This window comes from Periplaneta americana, chromosome 16 (genome assembly GCF_040183065.1).
Source record: "Periplaneta americana isolate PAMFEO1 chromosome 16, P.americana_PAMFEO1_priV1, whole genome shotgun sequence".
Classification (NCBI taxonomy): Eukaryota; Metazoa; Arthropoda; class Insecta; order Blattodea; family Blattidae; genus Periplaneta; species Periplaneta americana.
Genome location: NC_091132.1, coordinates 113,122,499 through 113,140,928, shown reverse-complemented (window position 1 = coordinate 113,140,928; position 18,430 = coordinate 113,122,499). Strand labels below are relative to the sequence as shown.

Genomic DNA, 18,430 nt, shown 5'->3' with positions numbered 1-18,430 from the left:
TGATATGTGACGTCACAACCTTGTATAGTAGAACCAATCGGAATCGGCCTATAAGAAGTACTTCCAGAGTTCGTTTGTTCACGTGTGAATGTTTCAATACATGGAATAAGTAAAACTAACGTTTACTTGTGTGTGTGCGTGAGTGTGCGTGTGTAAGATAAATAAATGAAAGAAGAGACTGTAAAAAGACAAGTACTGCACAGACAGGCGCGGGAAATAGTGTTTAATGTGTATAATTGTTTTAAAAACGTTGGCGAGCAGAACGCTGCCGGCCATCTTGTTGCTGACTGCAACGTTGCCAACGCAAAAGAAACGACTGCAGAAGCATGTGGTGTGGGAATGAGAACCGTGCAAAGAATATTGTTAGTGAAGGAAAAAGGGTTTGTTTGGTGTCATGCTTACAGTAATCAACGGTTAAGGTCATTATTGTCTTTTGATAATTTAAATTCTCTCCTGCACTATTTGTATTGCATGTGCGCGTGAAGCAAGAATTGGAGAGCTCTGATATCTCTTATGTAGATCTATGAGTTGTCCAGAATCTACCACTATGTCATCTACCAATATTTGGACAAACCACGAGGAAGAACTACCATGACGGACGATCGATTCGGCGTCATGCAAAAACAATGTGTGCCCTAATTTTCGAGACGGAAGTGATAACGAAAGTGGAGTTTTTAAGAGTGTGGTGGAATGACGAGAACCCCTCTCGCAATCTTTACTTTCTCACCACGAATACAATTTCAATATCGCCAAGATTTTGAACTCGGATCCGCGGTCGTCGTAAGCCGAGCTACTACGGAAATGTCGGTCATTGATTGGTGGAAATAATAATGAGAGTTCCAAGCCAAATGGTGCCTGCTAGAGTTGTGTACAACCGGTTAGGAAAATAGAAATAATAATAATAATAATAATAATAATAATAATAATAATAATAATAATAATAATAGTAATAATAATAATATTATTATTATTATTATTACTACTACTATTATTATTATTATTATTATTATTATTATTATTATTTATTTATACTGGCAGAGTTAAGGCCATAGGGCCTTCTCTTACACTCTACCAGATCACAAAGTATACAAGCAGTTAAAATTTAAAAAAAAGTTAAAGAACAGAATACTAACATATTACAAAAAAAATAATAATAAAAATAGCATAATAAAATCGACACTAAACAACATGAAAATAATACCATAATAGAAAAAAAAGAAAGTAAAATACATTGGAATATAGTAAGAGCAACTCATTTAGTACAAATGGTTAATATGGAAAAACGTAAGGAAGAATATATCAAAATGTAATGTAATAAAATAATAATAAAAAATAAAAGAAATACGAAAATTAAATAAAATAAAATTCACGATAAAAAGGCTATGATAATAAATTCATCGGCTGATAAAGAGAACAAAAAGGGGAAAGGAAGGAAAAAAAATTTATAGCCTACATTTTTACAAAACTATGGCAGAGAAAAGGGCTTACAACTGAAAGGAATCTAATTGAAAAAGCGCAATTTTAATTTATTTTTGAAACTAGGCAATGTCCGACATTCTGTGACATGTTGTGGTAGAGAGTTCCAAAGATGAACTGTGATATGCTGTTGTGAGTATCTATTTCGTGATATGAGGACAAATGTTGAAAACGAGAAGCTATGTAGCTAGGGTAAGAGGTTTGAAGAATATTGAAGAGTAAAGTGAGAGAGTGAATAATTCTTCGCTCTTTGAGATGGACCCAGGCCAGCATATTTAGTGAAGGTGTGATACGGTCAGATCTACGGACGTTGCAAATAAATCGAACGCATGCATTATGAACACGCTGCAGTTTGTCTGTCAGTCTCATGTTAAGGTCAGTGTAGAGAGTGTCACAGTAATCAAAATGAGGCATCAAGAGCGACTGCATTAAATTCTTCTTGAGAAGCAACGGAAGGAAATTTCAAATTCTTTTTTGTGTGTGAATTTTCATAAAAATTATTTTACATATGTGTGTGATTTGAGTATACCAACTTAAGTTTTTGTCCATATAAATTGCTATATTGTTTACTATATCACTGTAAGGGATAATAGTTTCACTCATTTTAACTGGAGATAAGTCACCTGTGTTTAATTTACTTAAAAGTCGTTGATGTGCCATTATAATTGCCTGTGATTTCACCGAGTTCAATTTCAGTCCAAACTTTTTCGTCCATGAAATAATTGATTTTAGTTCATTGTTTATTTCATTTATTGCGTAATTTAGTGCCGATATAGGTGCAGAGGTACATCTTTGTAAGTAGTCAGCAAATAGGATATGTCTACAGTGTTTAATAGATTGTGATGTCATATATATATATATATATAGCATATATATATATATATATATATATAATATATGGCTCTTATATTGCTAATGAACGCCTGGCGCTGTAGCCAGTAAGCAAAGCTTTTTCGTCTCGCGAAGTGTCTCAGTATACGGTTTAACGAATATTCGAGACGTCTGACGTTTCTCACTCTTTGTGCATGGACGGAAAAGGCAAACCGCATTGAGCCACGGCAGGAGTTTCAAAAGCCCTTGCAAGGACGCGATTATCGTCATGTAGGGCTACCATTTAGTTGATAAATCTTCCTCTCGCACTACATTTAATCAATCATTACATCGATCCATCCATCCATTCACCGACTCATTGATTCATTCGTCAATCACTTCATTCATTCATTCATTCATTCATTCATTCATTCATCCATGGATTCATTGATTGATTCACTGATTGGTTAATTAATTCTATGATTGTTTTATTCATCCTTGTATTACAGTTGGGTATCAACAACATGCATCTGGAAGTACAAGCATTAGTGCTTGAGAGTGCTTTTCTTTTTGTTAATAACACTCTATCTTCTTAAAATGATTTATTAATGAAATGATAATGCAGCTATTTAGAGTAATCAAAAGGCATTATATTAAGGGGCTCCGGTACGTCCTATCTCGGCTATGTTAAAATCATCATTTTTCATGCAGCTTTTCTCAGAAACTGCTAGTAGTAGGCACTTGATTTTTTTACACGTTATTGTTACATATACTGACCTGAATTTAACACAAAACTAATTTAAATTAAACAATGCCTGCTTATCATTCGTGTGTTTACACCATCATATTATTTATATTAGCATTTAAAGTGCAAAATAAAATTTTTAAATATGAAGTGATCATTCCAAAGATAACTATAAAAAACAATTAAATCTGAAAGAAATTAATATATATTTATATACATAATTATAAAAATAATAATAATTTTATAATAATTTTAATTAAATTTTGAATGCAAGCTTTAGAGAATTCACTAAACTTATTAGTGCATTCCAGGGCTTTATTCACACTTGTTTTAGAAATAGTTATTTGAAAGATAGAATAATGAGATATATATATATATATATCAAATTAAACAGAAAAGAATGTATAATTTTATAGCATAAAAATGGAAAAAAAAAATTAAAGAAATTTTGCCTACCGGATCCCCTTAACAACTACTGTCTCAGAGGTATGCATTTTGAATTTAAAGTGTAAACGTTACACTAGAATGTATGTACTTATTTTCTCTTCTATTTAGTAAGTAATTGTAATTTATTCTATTCTAGCATTTCTTTACACACCAGATTTCATATTCTGCATTACACTTATTTCCTTCGTTGTTACTGGTGTCCATTTGTTCATTTATGTATTGCTTATGTCTAGACAGTGTATGCGGGATGACTTAAGGAAAACTGAAGTTATTTCGTATCGGAGTATATGGCACGTGCCGCGCCGTTCGTCTTTTGTGTACCTGGCGAGTACAGCAGCGTGCGTAACGAAGCAACCCCGGTCCACATTGCAACACAATGTGTGCAGTTGTGTTATCCTGCTCAAGTATTTAGTACGAGTTGAATATGTTGTGCTGATCCATTCATAATGTCGCAGTCAAAACGTTAAATTCGCTTAGAGATACGAAATGCAATTAAGAAGTATGAGAGTGACATTTTATATATTAACGAAGACAATATCGTATGTAATGTATGTGACATTGAAATAAAAACCAGAACTCGGAATATAGAGAAACATTGCAATAGTACATCGCACAGGAAATACGTTGAAATGAAATCTGAGGAACCATCATCATCATCATGATCATCATCATCATCATCATTTAGTTGTGCAGGTCTAAACGCCACGTGCAACATGATGCTCAGTGCAAATATTCCTCTAAAGAAATTGAGTGATCCCCATTTTAGAGGTTTTCTTCAGAAATTCTCTCGATACAAAAACTGTTTAAGCGATAGGCGAAGACGATTCAGCTTCGACAACTTACGAGAATATATCGTCGTTTACTGCAACGCTGGTAATTGCATCAATGATGACGAGGACTGAACTTGCAAGGTATGTGCTACACTACTCCAGTACGTTATTTTCCTTTTCCTTCTGACTGTACGGAGATACAGTAGCATGTTGACGTCGTCTGTTTACGTTTAAAACCTGTTCAGCCAATGGTCTGAATGAAAAAAATGTAACATATAGTAAATGTGCACTTACATTCAACGATAAGTCATTCCACATCCACTGTCTAGTTATGAAGATAAATGTATTAAAGGGCCCAATCAATAATTGTAGGCCTATATCAAGCAAACACATTTTGTGACTAAGACAAAGTAAATATTCTTCAGATATTACTTCCTTTGTGTGGCTACTCAGAAAATGCCAGTTTCATGTATGATGAAGTACGCCTGGTATTCTGTCTAGCCTGTAAACCATAAGGATTAACCGGTTGAAATTCGAACATTCGGTCGGATGCCCGACCTTGACGGATGTTTTCTGACCGGTCGAATCTAAACCGGTTCTAAGCCCTATTCTGCCTACGTTGTCCCATTCTGATATTCGGTGTCAGCTGAAGGTACTTAATTTTTTTAGGTAGTCAGAGGACTTAATCTACAATAACCACGGCCGTGACATCAGTATATTTGTACTAGTTTGTAGACGATTCGTGAGCATACCGCACGGTGCATCGTCGTGCACTGTCTCCGTTTACCTTTCGCTCGTACAGTCGGACTCAAGCAGTTTGCCTCTTCCTCCTGTTCCCATTTTAACGTGATGGGGAACATGGCTCGAAACTTGCACATACTTTCACAATAATTTTGCCAGCGTAAAAGGAGTCATAAAGATGTTTGACGGAAACGATGCAGCTTCCATAAGTAATGCCCAAACTCTTTTTGGTGACCCAAATATTAAAAAAACAGTGAATATATTTCACCTAATTTTGGATGTACAGTATCCCCTCTACAATCGAATGTCTCGAAAAGACTGGTGTGAAATTGGTGCAGCAAATTTCGATAGTAAATAATCTCATCTCAAAAGTGAATGATCTGCAAGATGATATAAGCAAGAAGATGCTTACGAAAATGAACACAGTAATACAAAGAAAACGGTGTTTTGCAATTCATTATGCAAAATTGCAAGATATATATTATTTTAATGTACCGAAGTACATATGATATTTCCATGCAGATATTCTGCGTCATCATACGATGAAAGAGTAATGGAACGGAGAAAAATTCTCTCCGGCGCCGGGATTTGAACCCGGGTTTTCAGCTCTACGTGCTGATGCTTTATCCACTAAGCCACACCGGATATAACTCCGACCCCGGTTAGAATCGTCTCAGATTAAGCTCCAACTCTTGGGTTCCCTCTAGTGGCCGCCCTCTGCACTACGTCATAGATGTCTATGAACGCAGGACCGAAGTTCACACATGTGCTGAGGTGCACTCGATATGAGTGACTACTTGGCCGGGATCCGACGGAATAAGCGCCGTCTTAAATCACAAAGTGATTTACGCATATCATATATCTCCGTTCCATTACTCTTTCATCGTATGATGACGCAGAATATCTGCATGGAAATATCATATGTACTTCGGTACATTAAAATAATATATATGATATGCGTAAATCACTTCGTGATTTAAGACGGCGCTTATTCCGTCGGATCCCGGCCAAGTAGTCACTCATATCGAGTTCACCTCAGCACATGTGTGGACTTCGGTCCTGCGTTCATAGACATCTATGACGTAGTGCAGAGGGCGGCCACTAGAGGGAACTCAAGAGTTGAAGCTTAATCTGAGACGATTCTAACCGGCGTCGGAGTTGTATCCGGTGTGGCTTAGTGGGTAAAGCATCAGCACGTAGAACTGAAAACCCGGGTTCAAATCCCTGCGCCGGAGAGAATTTTTCTCCGTTCCATTACTCTTTCATCGTAAAATTGCAAGAGTTTTGTCAGATGACAAGTGCGATTATTATCAACTTGATGTAGAAATGGATGACGTGAAATATTTTACATATGCGCCCTTGGTTTCAGCCGATGTTGAACGCAGCTTTTCCGCATGCAAGGTTACACTATCAGACACACGACGGTCTTTTGCATGTGAAACTTTAAAAATGAATGTTGTTTATTGCAGGAGGAACCGAAAGCAGGCAAACAACATGCAAGACAAGTATGGTACGGAATAGATGTGATAAATAAATTAATGTAACAGTTAATATAGGGAAAGCAAAATTGTATGCCATATACATTTTCGACATTCCAAAACTGTAATGCAAAACTCTGAAAATAAAAAAAAAAAAAAAAAAGTTTTTTCACACTTATGTTTTACCACATTTGTGGCAATTTAAATATGATTTCCAACAATATTCTCAACCTCGCCGCATTTTAGACCTTTCCGATATTAACCCATACATGCAATGATCGTATTGTCTTGATTTTATAACACGCAATAATCGTATACAAAACACTGCACGTGCTTGCCTAGGCATGTGTCAAATTCGCTTCCGCTGCCTGTACTTGAAACACGTCGACTACATTCTGTCCGGCGTCGTGTGTTCACCTTCAATCGACCTTACACTAATACAAATATACCGACTCATGATAACAGGCTCTTTTTGTGTTGCCAGTCTCGCATAGTGAACGGGGAAGAGACGGGAGTGAACGAGTACCCCATGATGGCGGGGCTGGTCGACTTCGTGAACGAGGATTTATTCTGCGGCGGCACTATTATTGCGAAACGTTACGTCCTAACAGCCGCACACTGCTTACTTAACAGAGCAGTAAATATCACCGGCGTACTAGTCGGGGACCACAACATCACCACCGGTAAGGCAAAGTGCATTAATGATGGACTTGCGAAAAGAAAATAGCCTACCTATACAAAATAATTTAACCCTTTGTGTAATACAGCCATTCTTTAAAAAAATTAGAAATAAGTTATGCATATTATGAAACCTTTGACCTATACATGTTTAATATACGATTCCAAAAAATAGATTAACCCCCAGTAGGGGAGAAGTGTTCACAGTGAGACAGGGAGAACAGTGAGACATTTTTATTAGATGGTAAATTTTTATGTTGAAATGTTGGTAACAGTGGAGTTGTATGTTGCATGAGTAAAGTAACAGTATGTTCATACTCGATTTGATTCTAGTTATAAAGGTGAGTGATGAAAAAATAATTCGTAATTTTTCACTCTAGAAGTAAAATTTTGGCTTGTGTTTAATGAAGGTTATATTGGATATGCAAATTAAATAGAAATATGAATGTTTTGTTACCTAATACTATGGTATTTGACGTTATGTTTTGCAAAGTTTCGTCTTTCTTGTTTTGATTTTGAAGTGGTGGTGCCATTTTTAAAGGAACTATGCGTAAAGGGACAGTGAGACATTCCATTGAAGGGTACATTGAGACGTCTCACTGTTCCCATTTACCAATGATTTGCAAAAATAAACTGTAATTATATTACATTTACCGGTAACTAACATTAAAAATAAACATACTAGTAACCAATTTAGGAACTATAGCTTGAAATAATGGATACATTACACTTTAATGGTTTCTTAAATAAAAAATTATTCACAAAATTTAAAAATATATATTAAAAATAATAAAGAATTAAATTAAATTCTTATAATTATAAGCTTTGTTGTCACCAAAAATTCATTTTATTTTTTAGCAAATGTTTGAAAAGTAATGGAAAATTCACTTTTCCAAATGTTCCAGATGTTTCAATGGTTTCGAAGTCAGACATCAAAATGATTCTAAATAAGTCTACAGAACATGGCAAGATAGAGAGACAGCAAGCTTTCTTTTCTTTTGAAATAAATGTAAATCATTTCAATGTCCGTTAATAGACACTGGTGTCTCACTGTACCCTCCTGAATGGGAACACTGGGACATTTACATTTTTTTGACAAACACGCATTGTATATTATATGTACTTTATCTATTAACATTTCTGTTTATGTATTATTGTACTCCATGTTTTAACGTATATTTCTGTTGCACTTGATTTTAAAAACACTTGAAATTTCACTTGCATACATATGTCTTAATATTTTGTATTTCACTGTACCCACTACTCCCCTACAATACAGACTTCTTTAAAAGTCAGAAATTCATGTTTTCGAGACAGTTTTGTCTACATAATTATGTTAAATATGTGACTACCCAAAATAGATTAGCCCTAATTAAAATATAGCCGTTCTTTCAGGAAATCATAAATATACCCATTATGAAAACATTAGTCCATATGCTGTGTTATTAAATATGTAATGCATATATTTTGTTTTTCCATGCTCGGGGACGTACAGCGGAAGCGGCAGCGATGAGCCAAGAAATAACACATAGACTATGTGCTTTTCTTATGTTACTGGACGGAATCTTATTTAACTGAACTGAGTGATAACTTGCATTATCTATTACTGTTATTGAACCTTCTTTTTGATAATTCAAGAAATCATCCACGAGCCACTCCTTGAACAACCCTGAATTAATTTCTAAATGATAGTGTTGTTTTTATCCTCAAATATCAAATTTACTTTCGAGAACAAAATCAGTCCTGTCAGATACAGCAGGGCATACAATAAGTCTCCATTCTTGTCCAACATGCATCCTCATTCCATCTGATGATTTTGAGTCCTGACATATATAATTCCACCAATGGCTTTTTTCATCCATGTTTCATCCAAACAAAATATAGGCTTTTTCTCAAGAAAGCAGCCATTGCCGCTGCAATATCTCGTCTTTTCATTAAGAATTTTTCCTTCGTTACATATTCTGTACGTAAACTCCAGTTGCTTTAACATTCGTAAAATAGACGATTGCGATCCCTGGAACCAAATTTTTTCTGCCATGACTTTCCTTAATTTATCTAAAGTCGAATATTCACCCCTATCATAAAATTCAAGTACTGTACGGTGTAACACATCTTTATCGAAGTCATTGAGATCTGTCACATGACGTCGTTTGATTGTTTTCATAGGAGAAGAAAACTTCAGAAGAGGTTCTGTAGATTTTAACGCTTCCTCGAGAACCTTATTTACGGTTCGTTTAGGAATGCCACACATTTTTACAGTCAGATCTTAAGATTTTCTCAAATCAGTGGTGGCAATTTCCGCAAGATCTTTAAGAAAGTTATATACATTGTAAACGGTATTTTTGCTGTGACTTAGCAAATCACATTGTCCTATTCGTTTGCTTTTTTAACTGATGTCCTGTACATAACAGAAGATCCAGCCTCACCCTCTATAATGTCAAAATAAGTAATAAACTAATTTAGCTAGATAAAAATGGAAAATAATAAAACAATTAATACAGTAGACACGGATTTAAAGATAAATGATTCTGCACAATTAACACACTATTGCTTTCAATACGGCTATCTGTAAAAGACTGATCTTTTTCTTATTCGCATATAGCACCAGCATTTGACACCGCGTGACCTATGCTGATTCAAAACGTACGTGAGCTGGGATAGAGATAACACTCTCATTCGTAACAGCGCACGAAGTTTTAAGAATCGCGGGGAAGCGGCAGAAGATATTGCATTTGACCTTCAGACACATTTTCTGGTGACGCGGAGTATACCATTACCCAACCAATGAGGCGTATTTACTGTTTAGTAACTGATGCTTAACTGATAAAGATTTACTTCGATTCGTTGGATGTTCTAATCTTTCTAATGTTAATAAAAAGTCCTTCTACTTCAAGTGCACTTAACCTAAAACGTTCACTCAAATACAGAGTTAAAATGGAAATATATTCTTCCTTTATGTACACGGATATTCTCATTATCATTATAATCACTTTTACTACTATTATATTGGAGGAGCTGTGCGATACCGACCGATGAAGTAGAAGCAGGTGACGAACAGTTAATAAGAGGTAAAATGACAAATAGAAACTGTAACAGAAATAAAGTAGATTCAATCAAAACTATAGATACTGAAGGAAACTACCTACTAAGAGATAGGCATCAACAAAGATTAAATTTTCGTAAAATTAGAAAAACTTATTATTAATTAAATAAGATAAGAAGACAGGTTTTGAAAATAAGATAGAATAAAGTCAAGGTTCTAAAATAATAATTGAAAATAGAGAATTAATGTAGTTATTAACGTATTCCGATAGCTATATTAATTAGTAAAGGTTCGGAAGATAATTTGACTTTATAAGTCGGTTAACTAATATATTTTAATTTCAATAAGAATGCATTTATAAGAAATTTATTAGTCATCATAATAGCAATGAATCGATAATTAGTGCATGCGACACAATGATGAAACTAAATTGAGGTTAATTATGTAAGCAACTTGTCAAGTTTGTGTTTAAGCAGGTATGCGGTAGTCTTCATAGAAGTTACGCATACGTTTCTGCTGACAAGATAATATTGCAAGAGTAAAGATTAACGTACATATGGAATGTACCGATTCAGCTATTTCAGGTTCATGACTTACAGTTTGTCGACATCTGCTCACCTATTTGGAATAATAAGTTATTATGTAAAATAAGACCTAAAAATTACAATTAAATTGTGAAAAGGAGCAGATAAATAAGGTTTAAAGTCTTAATGGATATCACGATTGGTTTAAACATGCACTAAAACCAGGCGTAAGTGCAAATTTGAATCAATAAATTATTCAGATTTGCGATAAATTAAGTAGTTTAGGAAATTGTATATTTATTATGTAGAACTACATTTGTATATAGACCTTTTGTTAAATTATTAAGTTTTGTACTTTTGTGAACTATATCAATAAATATATCTATCTATCTACTACTATTATACTACATATTTCAGTCAACTAAATAACCAAATAGTTGATACAGCGTCCTTAAATAAACAAGTAAATAACGTAGAGTTTGAAAAATGTCCTTACATCACAGGAGATGACACGAGTTCGGCAAGGGTTTTGCTGGCTGAGAGCTTCCAGGCACATCCGGACTACAATTCTGCCACGCAGATGAACGACATCGCTGTGATTCGCGTGAACAAGGCCATCATCTTCTCCTATGAGGTCGGCCCCGCATGCCTGCCGTTTCGCTTCCCTAACATAAACGTTGGGGCTGTTGTTACAGTCTTAGGTGAGTGCTTGGATGCTTCGAGTCTTAACGGAGGAAGACATTTTCTCATGAAATTTCGACCAGTGTATGGGACCTTTGCCCACCCAGCATTGTGATGCATCTAGGGAGCTACAGTAAGTAGCAAAATCCCGTGTCGTAAGTCAGCTACACACAGTGCCTTTCGCTGTCGAGCGCCCGTTGCTCGGCGTTGGAGATGTAGCTCAGTGATATCAAAGCAAGCGCATTTTTCTGACCTTGACGTCGTGCGCGGGCATGAAGCGCTAAGTATGGAAAGAGGAAGGGTTGTGTATATGAATAAGCAGCCTGTTGGTTTAAGAAAACAGTGGTGCACAAACTTCAAACGGAACGTGAAATTTTATGTCGTTATTTTTATATGGCTTCTTTCTGTTTAATATTATCTATATTGTCTGTAAAACAAAAGTACTAACACTGATTTCTTAATATTGCACTTGTGTTTTAAATCTTAATAACATAATAGAGAGTTAAGAAGGAATATTCACTTAAATTCCATAGTAGTACAATATTATACTGTGTTAAGTGCATGAAACACATCATTCATAAAGAAAGTGATATTCCAAAGAAAGACATTGAGTATGACATAAGTTGGAATTTATATTGATGGTATCTTTAGCCTTAAAAAGTAATCAATAATCTAATCAAAACAATATTACAGTACAAAGCAAAGTTACCTAGGTACTGTATCTGTTTTAAGTGTAACCAATATTACATAACAAAACTCTTATCGCATTATGATTTTAAGATGATATTTGTGAGCAACTTCCTATCTTCAGAATATTAAATTATTTTCTCGAAATCTGCTGAAGCTATAGAGCTGACATTTTTACAACACATGGGCACATATCTTTTGCTTATGGTGTAACAGTAGTTGCTTTGTTAATTCATTTCCTTACAAAGAATTTCCATGCGAATATTTTCAAAATTTTCAATACATTATCTTCAGTAATACGTATATACGGTATATTAAATTTACGAAAACATTCTGTAAGGCTACTAAATAAAATAGGTCTATCCCTGAAAATTTCAATTTTCTATACGAAAAGTTGAGAAAATATTTCTTTTGATAAAAAAAAATCAAACTTGTGAAAAATGAGCATTAAAATTAAAACTTAAATTCTTATAATGCACTTATACTTCACAGACAAATCTAAAAATTAACATGGATACAGTTTTAATAAGTTCTCTTCCCTTTATCCATTGAATCAGTGCTGGCCATCCCTGAATATAGCTCGACCAAGCGGCATATACTACCCCTTTCGTCTGTCTCTTTCCTTTCCGCTGTAAAGCGCTCAGGCTCTCCTGGGCTATAAAGTGCGCGCTTGCTCCTGTGGGCAAAATTGACATGCCTGATGTAGCTTATAACACAAGATGTTGGAAATGTTGTCCTTCATCCACACATTTCTGGCATCTTTTTAGGAAATGTGCATTTACACGTATTAATTCATCTTCCGAAATAGTCAATTTCACTCCTGATACTTGCTTTCAATTCTTCTAATGTGTGGGGTTCGCTGCATACTCCTAATTTTTCAAGTGCTCCATAGATAAAAGTCGCAAACAGTTACATCGGGGGATCGTGGCGGCCATAACTCTTTACAGATGACCCTAGCTTCAAAAATTTCCTGAATTAAATTTTACGTCTCGTCAGCTGTATGCGCCGTGGCAGAGTCTTGTTGGAAATACCCTGATTGGCATTCAATATCAGTTAACTGTGTGGTGTGAGTATGTCATCCCTGCATCTCTGTGCATTAAGGATAATTTTAAAAAATATAGGCCCTATAACCCTATATGCATTTACTGCGGACCATCATTTAAGGGAGTTTCGTGTCTAAAATTGGGTTTATCTGCGCTCCAGTACCTGGCAACAATTCATGAACAACAGTGAGCTTGTTTCAATTTTAAGAGTTTGGTAATCGCCATGCTGAGGTCATCGAAATTCCAGCTTCCTGTGCAAGCCGTCGGAAGGATTGCTGTGGAGTGTGTTCTGATCATGCTCCCACTTCGTCTAGCTTCTCCTCACTAAGCACACGTTTATTTGCCCTTCTCTTCTTATCAAGAATAGACTCTGTTCCTCTAAATTTAGTTACAAGTTTTCGCGCAGTATCTCTACGTGGGGCAGGCACACCTGGATATTCAGTTAAAAATCGCCTTACCACTTCCCCTGCAAGAATTTAGTAAGACATACGAATCATACATAAAAATTCTTTGTTGTAATGCGTAAGTATGTCGAGGTATTATGTAAACTATAGCAAAGCACTAATACAGAAATCACATTTAATACCAAGCACAATAACACTTGTAGCACTAATATAGAAATAAAATTCAATACGAAGCACTTCAAAGCACGACCACACTGAAACAAAACCGTGTGAGACTGACTGAATGACTCCCGCGCTTCTACGAAGGGAAGGGGAGTCAAATCGGCTGCAGTGCCAGGACCTCAGTTATCAACAGTTGCTATCGCCGGCTGCCGTGCAACGAGCGCTTCGACAGCGAAAGGCACCGTATATCGGCTGCGGGTACCATCGTGCTAACAACACGTTACACTCATACTGATGGGATGATCGTTATTTCAGCTGCGGCGCAAAGAGTGCAATAACGCAAATCTAGCTGGACAAAAGTCATAACTTCTCTGCATTCCAACGGATTGTTATGAAACTCTGTACATACCTTATAGATAGCACAAATTCTTTGCGGACAAGTTCTGACTACGATTGTGTAAGAGGAACTACCCCTTTATATGGGGTGGTTTTAGACAAAAATAGTAACTTCTCTCCTATCTAACAGATTTTTATGAAAAATTGTACGGTAGTTACAGGTAGGATATATTTTTTTGGTGTACAAACTATATTTGCGGTTCCAAAAGAGGAAGTACCCCTTTACAGGGGGTACATTTATACAAAATTAACTTCTCTCCTACATAACAGATTTTATGAAACTTTGTAAGTACAGGAGGTACAGGTAGCATATAGCCTAAGTTACTTTTTGTATACAAATTCTGATTACATCTGTATGCTACCTGTAGGCCTGGTAGTTGTACAAAGTTGTATAACAATTTATTATATAGGAGAGAAGTTGTTAATTTTGTCTAAATGCACCACTATAAAGAGGCAATTCCTCTTATAAAACATAATCAGACTTTGTAGACAAAAAATATATATTCCCCCCTGAAACTTTATACAAAATTGTCATAAAAATCTGTTAGATAGGAGAGAATTTCTTAATTTTGTTTAAATGCATTTCTAAAAGAAGTAGTTCCACTTATGAACCATAAATATAGTTTGTGCACAAAAAATATATGCTACCTGTAACTTCCGTACAATGTTTCATAAAAAATATTTTAGGTAGGAGACAAGTTATTAATTCTGTGTAAATCCACCAGCTATAAATGGTAGTTTTTCAAGTGCAAACGTAATCAGATTTTGTACACAAAGCATACGTGCCACTTGTAAGTCATGTACAAAGTTTCATAACAATGCGTTAGACTGCAGAGAAGTTATTAATTTCGTCCAGCTAATGATTTGCGTTCTGATTCACTGTGCGTTTGTTAAGGTCAGATAAAAATGTGTCCAATGTATTTTTAAACTAATATTCCATATCATGTTAATAATTTTGTAGGCCTAAAACACTCTCACAGTGATTAAAAATTTCCTTAGTCAATGATTCTTTTCTGCTGTTAAGCCAAACATGGAACAGTTTTCGTACGCCCCACCACTGAAAAAAAATTAATTACTGATAAATGCGCAAGAACGCGCAAACTTTAAAACAAGGATTCAACACTCTAAATGATACTGTATTAAATGGTAAAAGAATTGCTGTAACCGAACGTGACCGACTATACTAACACTCACATTATATTTTGGGAACTTTAAAAACATAAGTTTTTCAATTGTAATATTTAAATTCTACTGTAAAAAGAAAAATACTTCATAAACTTGTAATTGAAGTTACATCAGTAAGAACGTACCTATTTGAACAAATTCCATGTTTCACAACATAATAAATCACTAACAATTAGCTCTTTTTCACCTACATAGCAAGCCTCTCTCTCTACGACTGAACCGGAGCGAGAAGTGTTAGGAAGAACTCAAAGTTTATACCCTTCTAAATATAGCTTGCCGCTGATAAATCAGTAAAAGCTATTACTCAAAACATTCTTCAAGTATTAAAGAACACGAATTCATATTCACCTATGCATAACTAAACAAGTCGAAATTTTATTTTTGTCCACCTAGATCGGAAAAATTGCACACTGTGTAGTCGTGGCGAATAGGAAACGTCTTTCGAATAGTATAAACGCCAGCTCGCACTCTTTCAGTATTCATAGGATGGGCAAATCGCAATATAGCGAACATAGAAGCTTCGCCCACGACCCATTCCACTTTTCTCCTACTAGCTCATCAGACAGTCTACGTGATAGGCGAGTGTTGTGTCGAATGCACATTTCATGTGAGTGGGGATAACTTCCCCTACTGGAGTTCGCTATATTGTGATTTATCCCATAGGATTCTCTAAGATTTACATTGCAAGATCTACACAAAATATTGTGCACAGTGCATGCGTACTTACGTTTCATTTCTCAGGCTGGGGAACAACTGAGCAGGCAGGTCCCAAGTCGGACGTTCTTCTGCAGACGAAGCTCTATATAATACCCTTAAAGAACTGCACCGACACTTTCGGTTCCAAGGTCACCAGCAATCAAATATGCACATTCAATGCTGGAACAGACGCATGCCAGGTATGTCTCCACGTATATGTAGCCTATTATATCTCACGCAGATTATCTAAACCGTTTTTTTACGGAGATCGTAAGGATCTTCATGAAGTGTCCTGGATCTTCATGAAGTGACGGTCGGCTTTCATGAAGTACGTAGGATCTTCCTGAAAAACGTGTTTCATTAAAAGCCTGCGACGTAAAGTCTACATAACACTAATATATGTATGTGATGTGATGTGATGTGATGTGATGTGATGTGATGTGATGTGATGTGATGTGATGTGATGAGTGATGAGTGATGAGTCATTCTGCTTTGTCGTAAATAATAATCTTGCAAACAATGTACTGTTTGGTTGTTGCCAGGCTGATTCTGGTGGTCCTGGTCTTTGGCTTGGTCCAGGCGACCGTTTACAGTTGGCTATAGTGATCAGCTACGGCAAAGGCTGCGCCTTCAAATATCCCGGTGTTAACACCCGCGTGTCTGCATACATTGACTGGATTCTTGACGCCACTCCTGGTACGTAGAGCTATAGGCCTTTTTCTGTATTTAAGTGTAATACTTTACTTTTAATGTATATACATCACCTTCGTCGTTATCACCACCGCTACCAATATCAGCATAATAATGTCGGTTCAACAGTTATCATCTATCTAAATATATATTTTTTCTCAAATGTCGGCCTTTAAAATACAGTAATTATTAATATTTAGTGACAGTTAATATTTTCATCATGGAAATAAAATCGACTTTTTAAACTTTGCAGTATGATAATTTATGTTTAATAAACGTACAATTACGTACATTATTTCGGAATATATATTACATGAATTTCTTGTGTTAAATTCTATCATACCTGGTTTACATGTTTCGACCTGTTATTGGTCTTCTTCAGAAGAAAACGAATAACAGGTCGAAACATGTAAACCAGGTATGATAGAATTTAAAACAATAAAGTCATATAATACATATTCCGAAGTGATTCACTCTTAAAAGTTGTGTAATCAAGATGTACCTATACGTATATTACATTCAATTTTCTAGCGACAGTAAAGTAACAACAATTTTGTTTCTTTTCAGATGCCGAATATTGCGTCCGATAACGATATGTAACTCAGATCCTGTGTATATAAATAAATCGTTATTTTTGAAGTATCTCTTTGTAATTTAAAAATCAATGCAGCATTATTGTTCATATATTTCAGTACAATTCAACAATAACGAAAAATATAGGAGCATATCCAACAGGAGACATCAGTGGGAAAACGCTTACCCTCTTGCCCCGCTCACTCCGTACACACATTGAAAATGCGATAACTGTAGTATTTATATATGTACACGGTTAGTTAAAGGACTGGCACCACACCAATATGCTCAATATTAGAATAATACACATGTTATTGTTTACTATTAGATTAATGAATTCACCTATGCCACATACAATCCTACTCCTCCACCATTTTGAAAGCCGCAATCTTGGATATAACTTGAAAATTTTAAATGAAAAGCAGTCATGTGACCATTAAAATTATACAAAACTTCTTTAGTAAACGAATGACGGAATCACTTTTTAGATGTTTTAATCCCTGTCATAAATATCGCACGACTGCCATGATATAGATTATTATTATTATTATTATTATTATTATTATTATTATTATTATTATTATTATTATTATTATTATTGTAGAACTTAGCGATTAAGATGCATCTTTCACACGAGTCCAATGCGGTATATTACGCTTTTTATGTAATGTTGACCGTGTTTTGCCAGTAATAACAACTAATAACACAAAAAAATTTTGTTTTACTAGCCGTACCCGTGCGCTCCGCTGCACCCGTTAGAAATAAATATAAAGTAATTACATAATTAAAATAGGACATTTGATCGAGGGAACATTCGTGTTTGATAGAAGGATAAATCGTTTAATATGTTACTTAATTTAAATTGCATCCAAATAATTAAAATGCGATCATTTTGGCCCAGAGACACTCATTTGGTGCAATGAGAATTCCTTTAACACGTTTCTTAATTTTTATTACATGCAACCATAGTTTAATGAATATTGACATCATTTAGATTTAATGTGTATATTTTATTTTACTTGTTATAGGTTTCCATTGAATTATGATAATAACTTAATTTTAACCCTTGTTTTCTACGTATTCAGTGAATGGCGCTTGGCCCACTATGGTACTGAACCCTTCAAATAACTTAAATTATATTATATAATATTACATATTATATTATATTATATTATATTATATTATATTATATTATATTATA

General features: G+C 35.1%; 1 protein-coding gene across 1 annotated transcript in view; it reads left to right on the top strand.

Moving 5' to 3' along the window:
* The window catches only part of LOC138691090 (venom serine protease-like), an 83,315-nt gene extending 66,017 nt beyond the window's left edge, over window positions 1–17,298 (top strand). The window contains exons 4-8 of the mRNA XM_069812797.1: window positions 6,952–7,150; window positions 11,216–11,413; window positions 16,012–16,166; window positions 16,509–16,662; window positions 17,224–17,298. Of these exons, the coding sequence (XP_069668898.1) occupies window positions 6,952–7,150; window positions 11,216–11,413; window positions 16,012–16,166; window positions 16,509–16,662; window positions 17,224–17,246 (729 nt within the window). The 3' untranslated portion in view covers window positions 17,247–17,298. The remainder of the gene's footprint in view (window positions 1–6,951; window positions 7,151–11,215; window positions 11,414–16,011; window positions 16,167–16,508; window positions 16,663–17,223) is intronic.
* The last annotated feature ends 1,132 nt before the right edge of the window (window positions 17,299–18,430 follow it).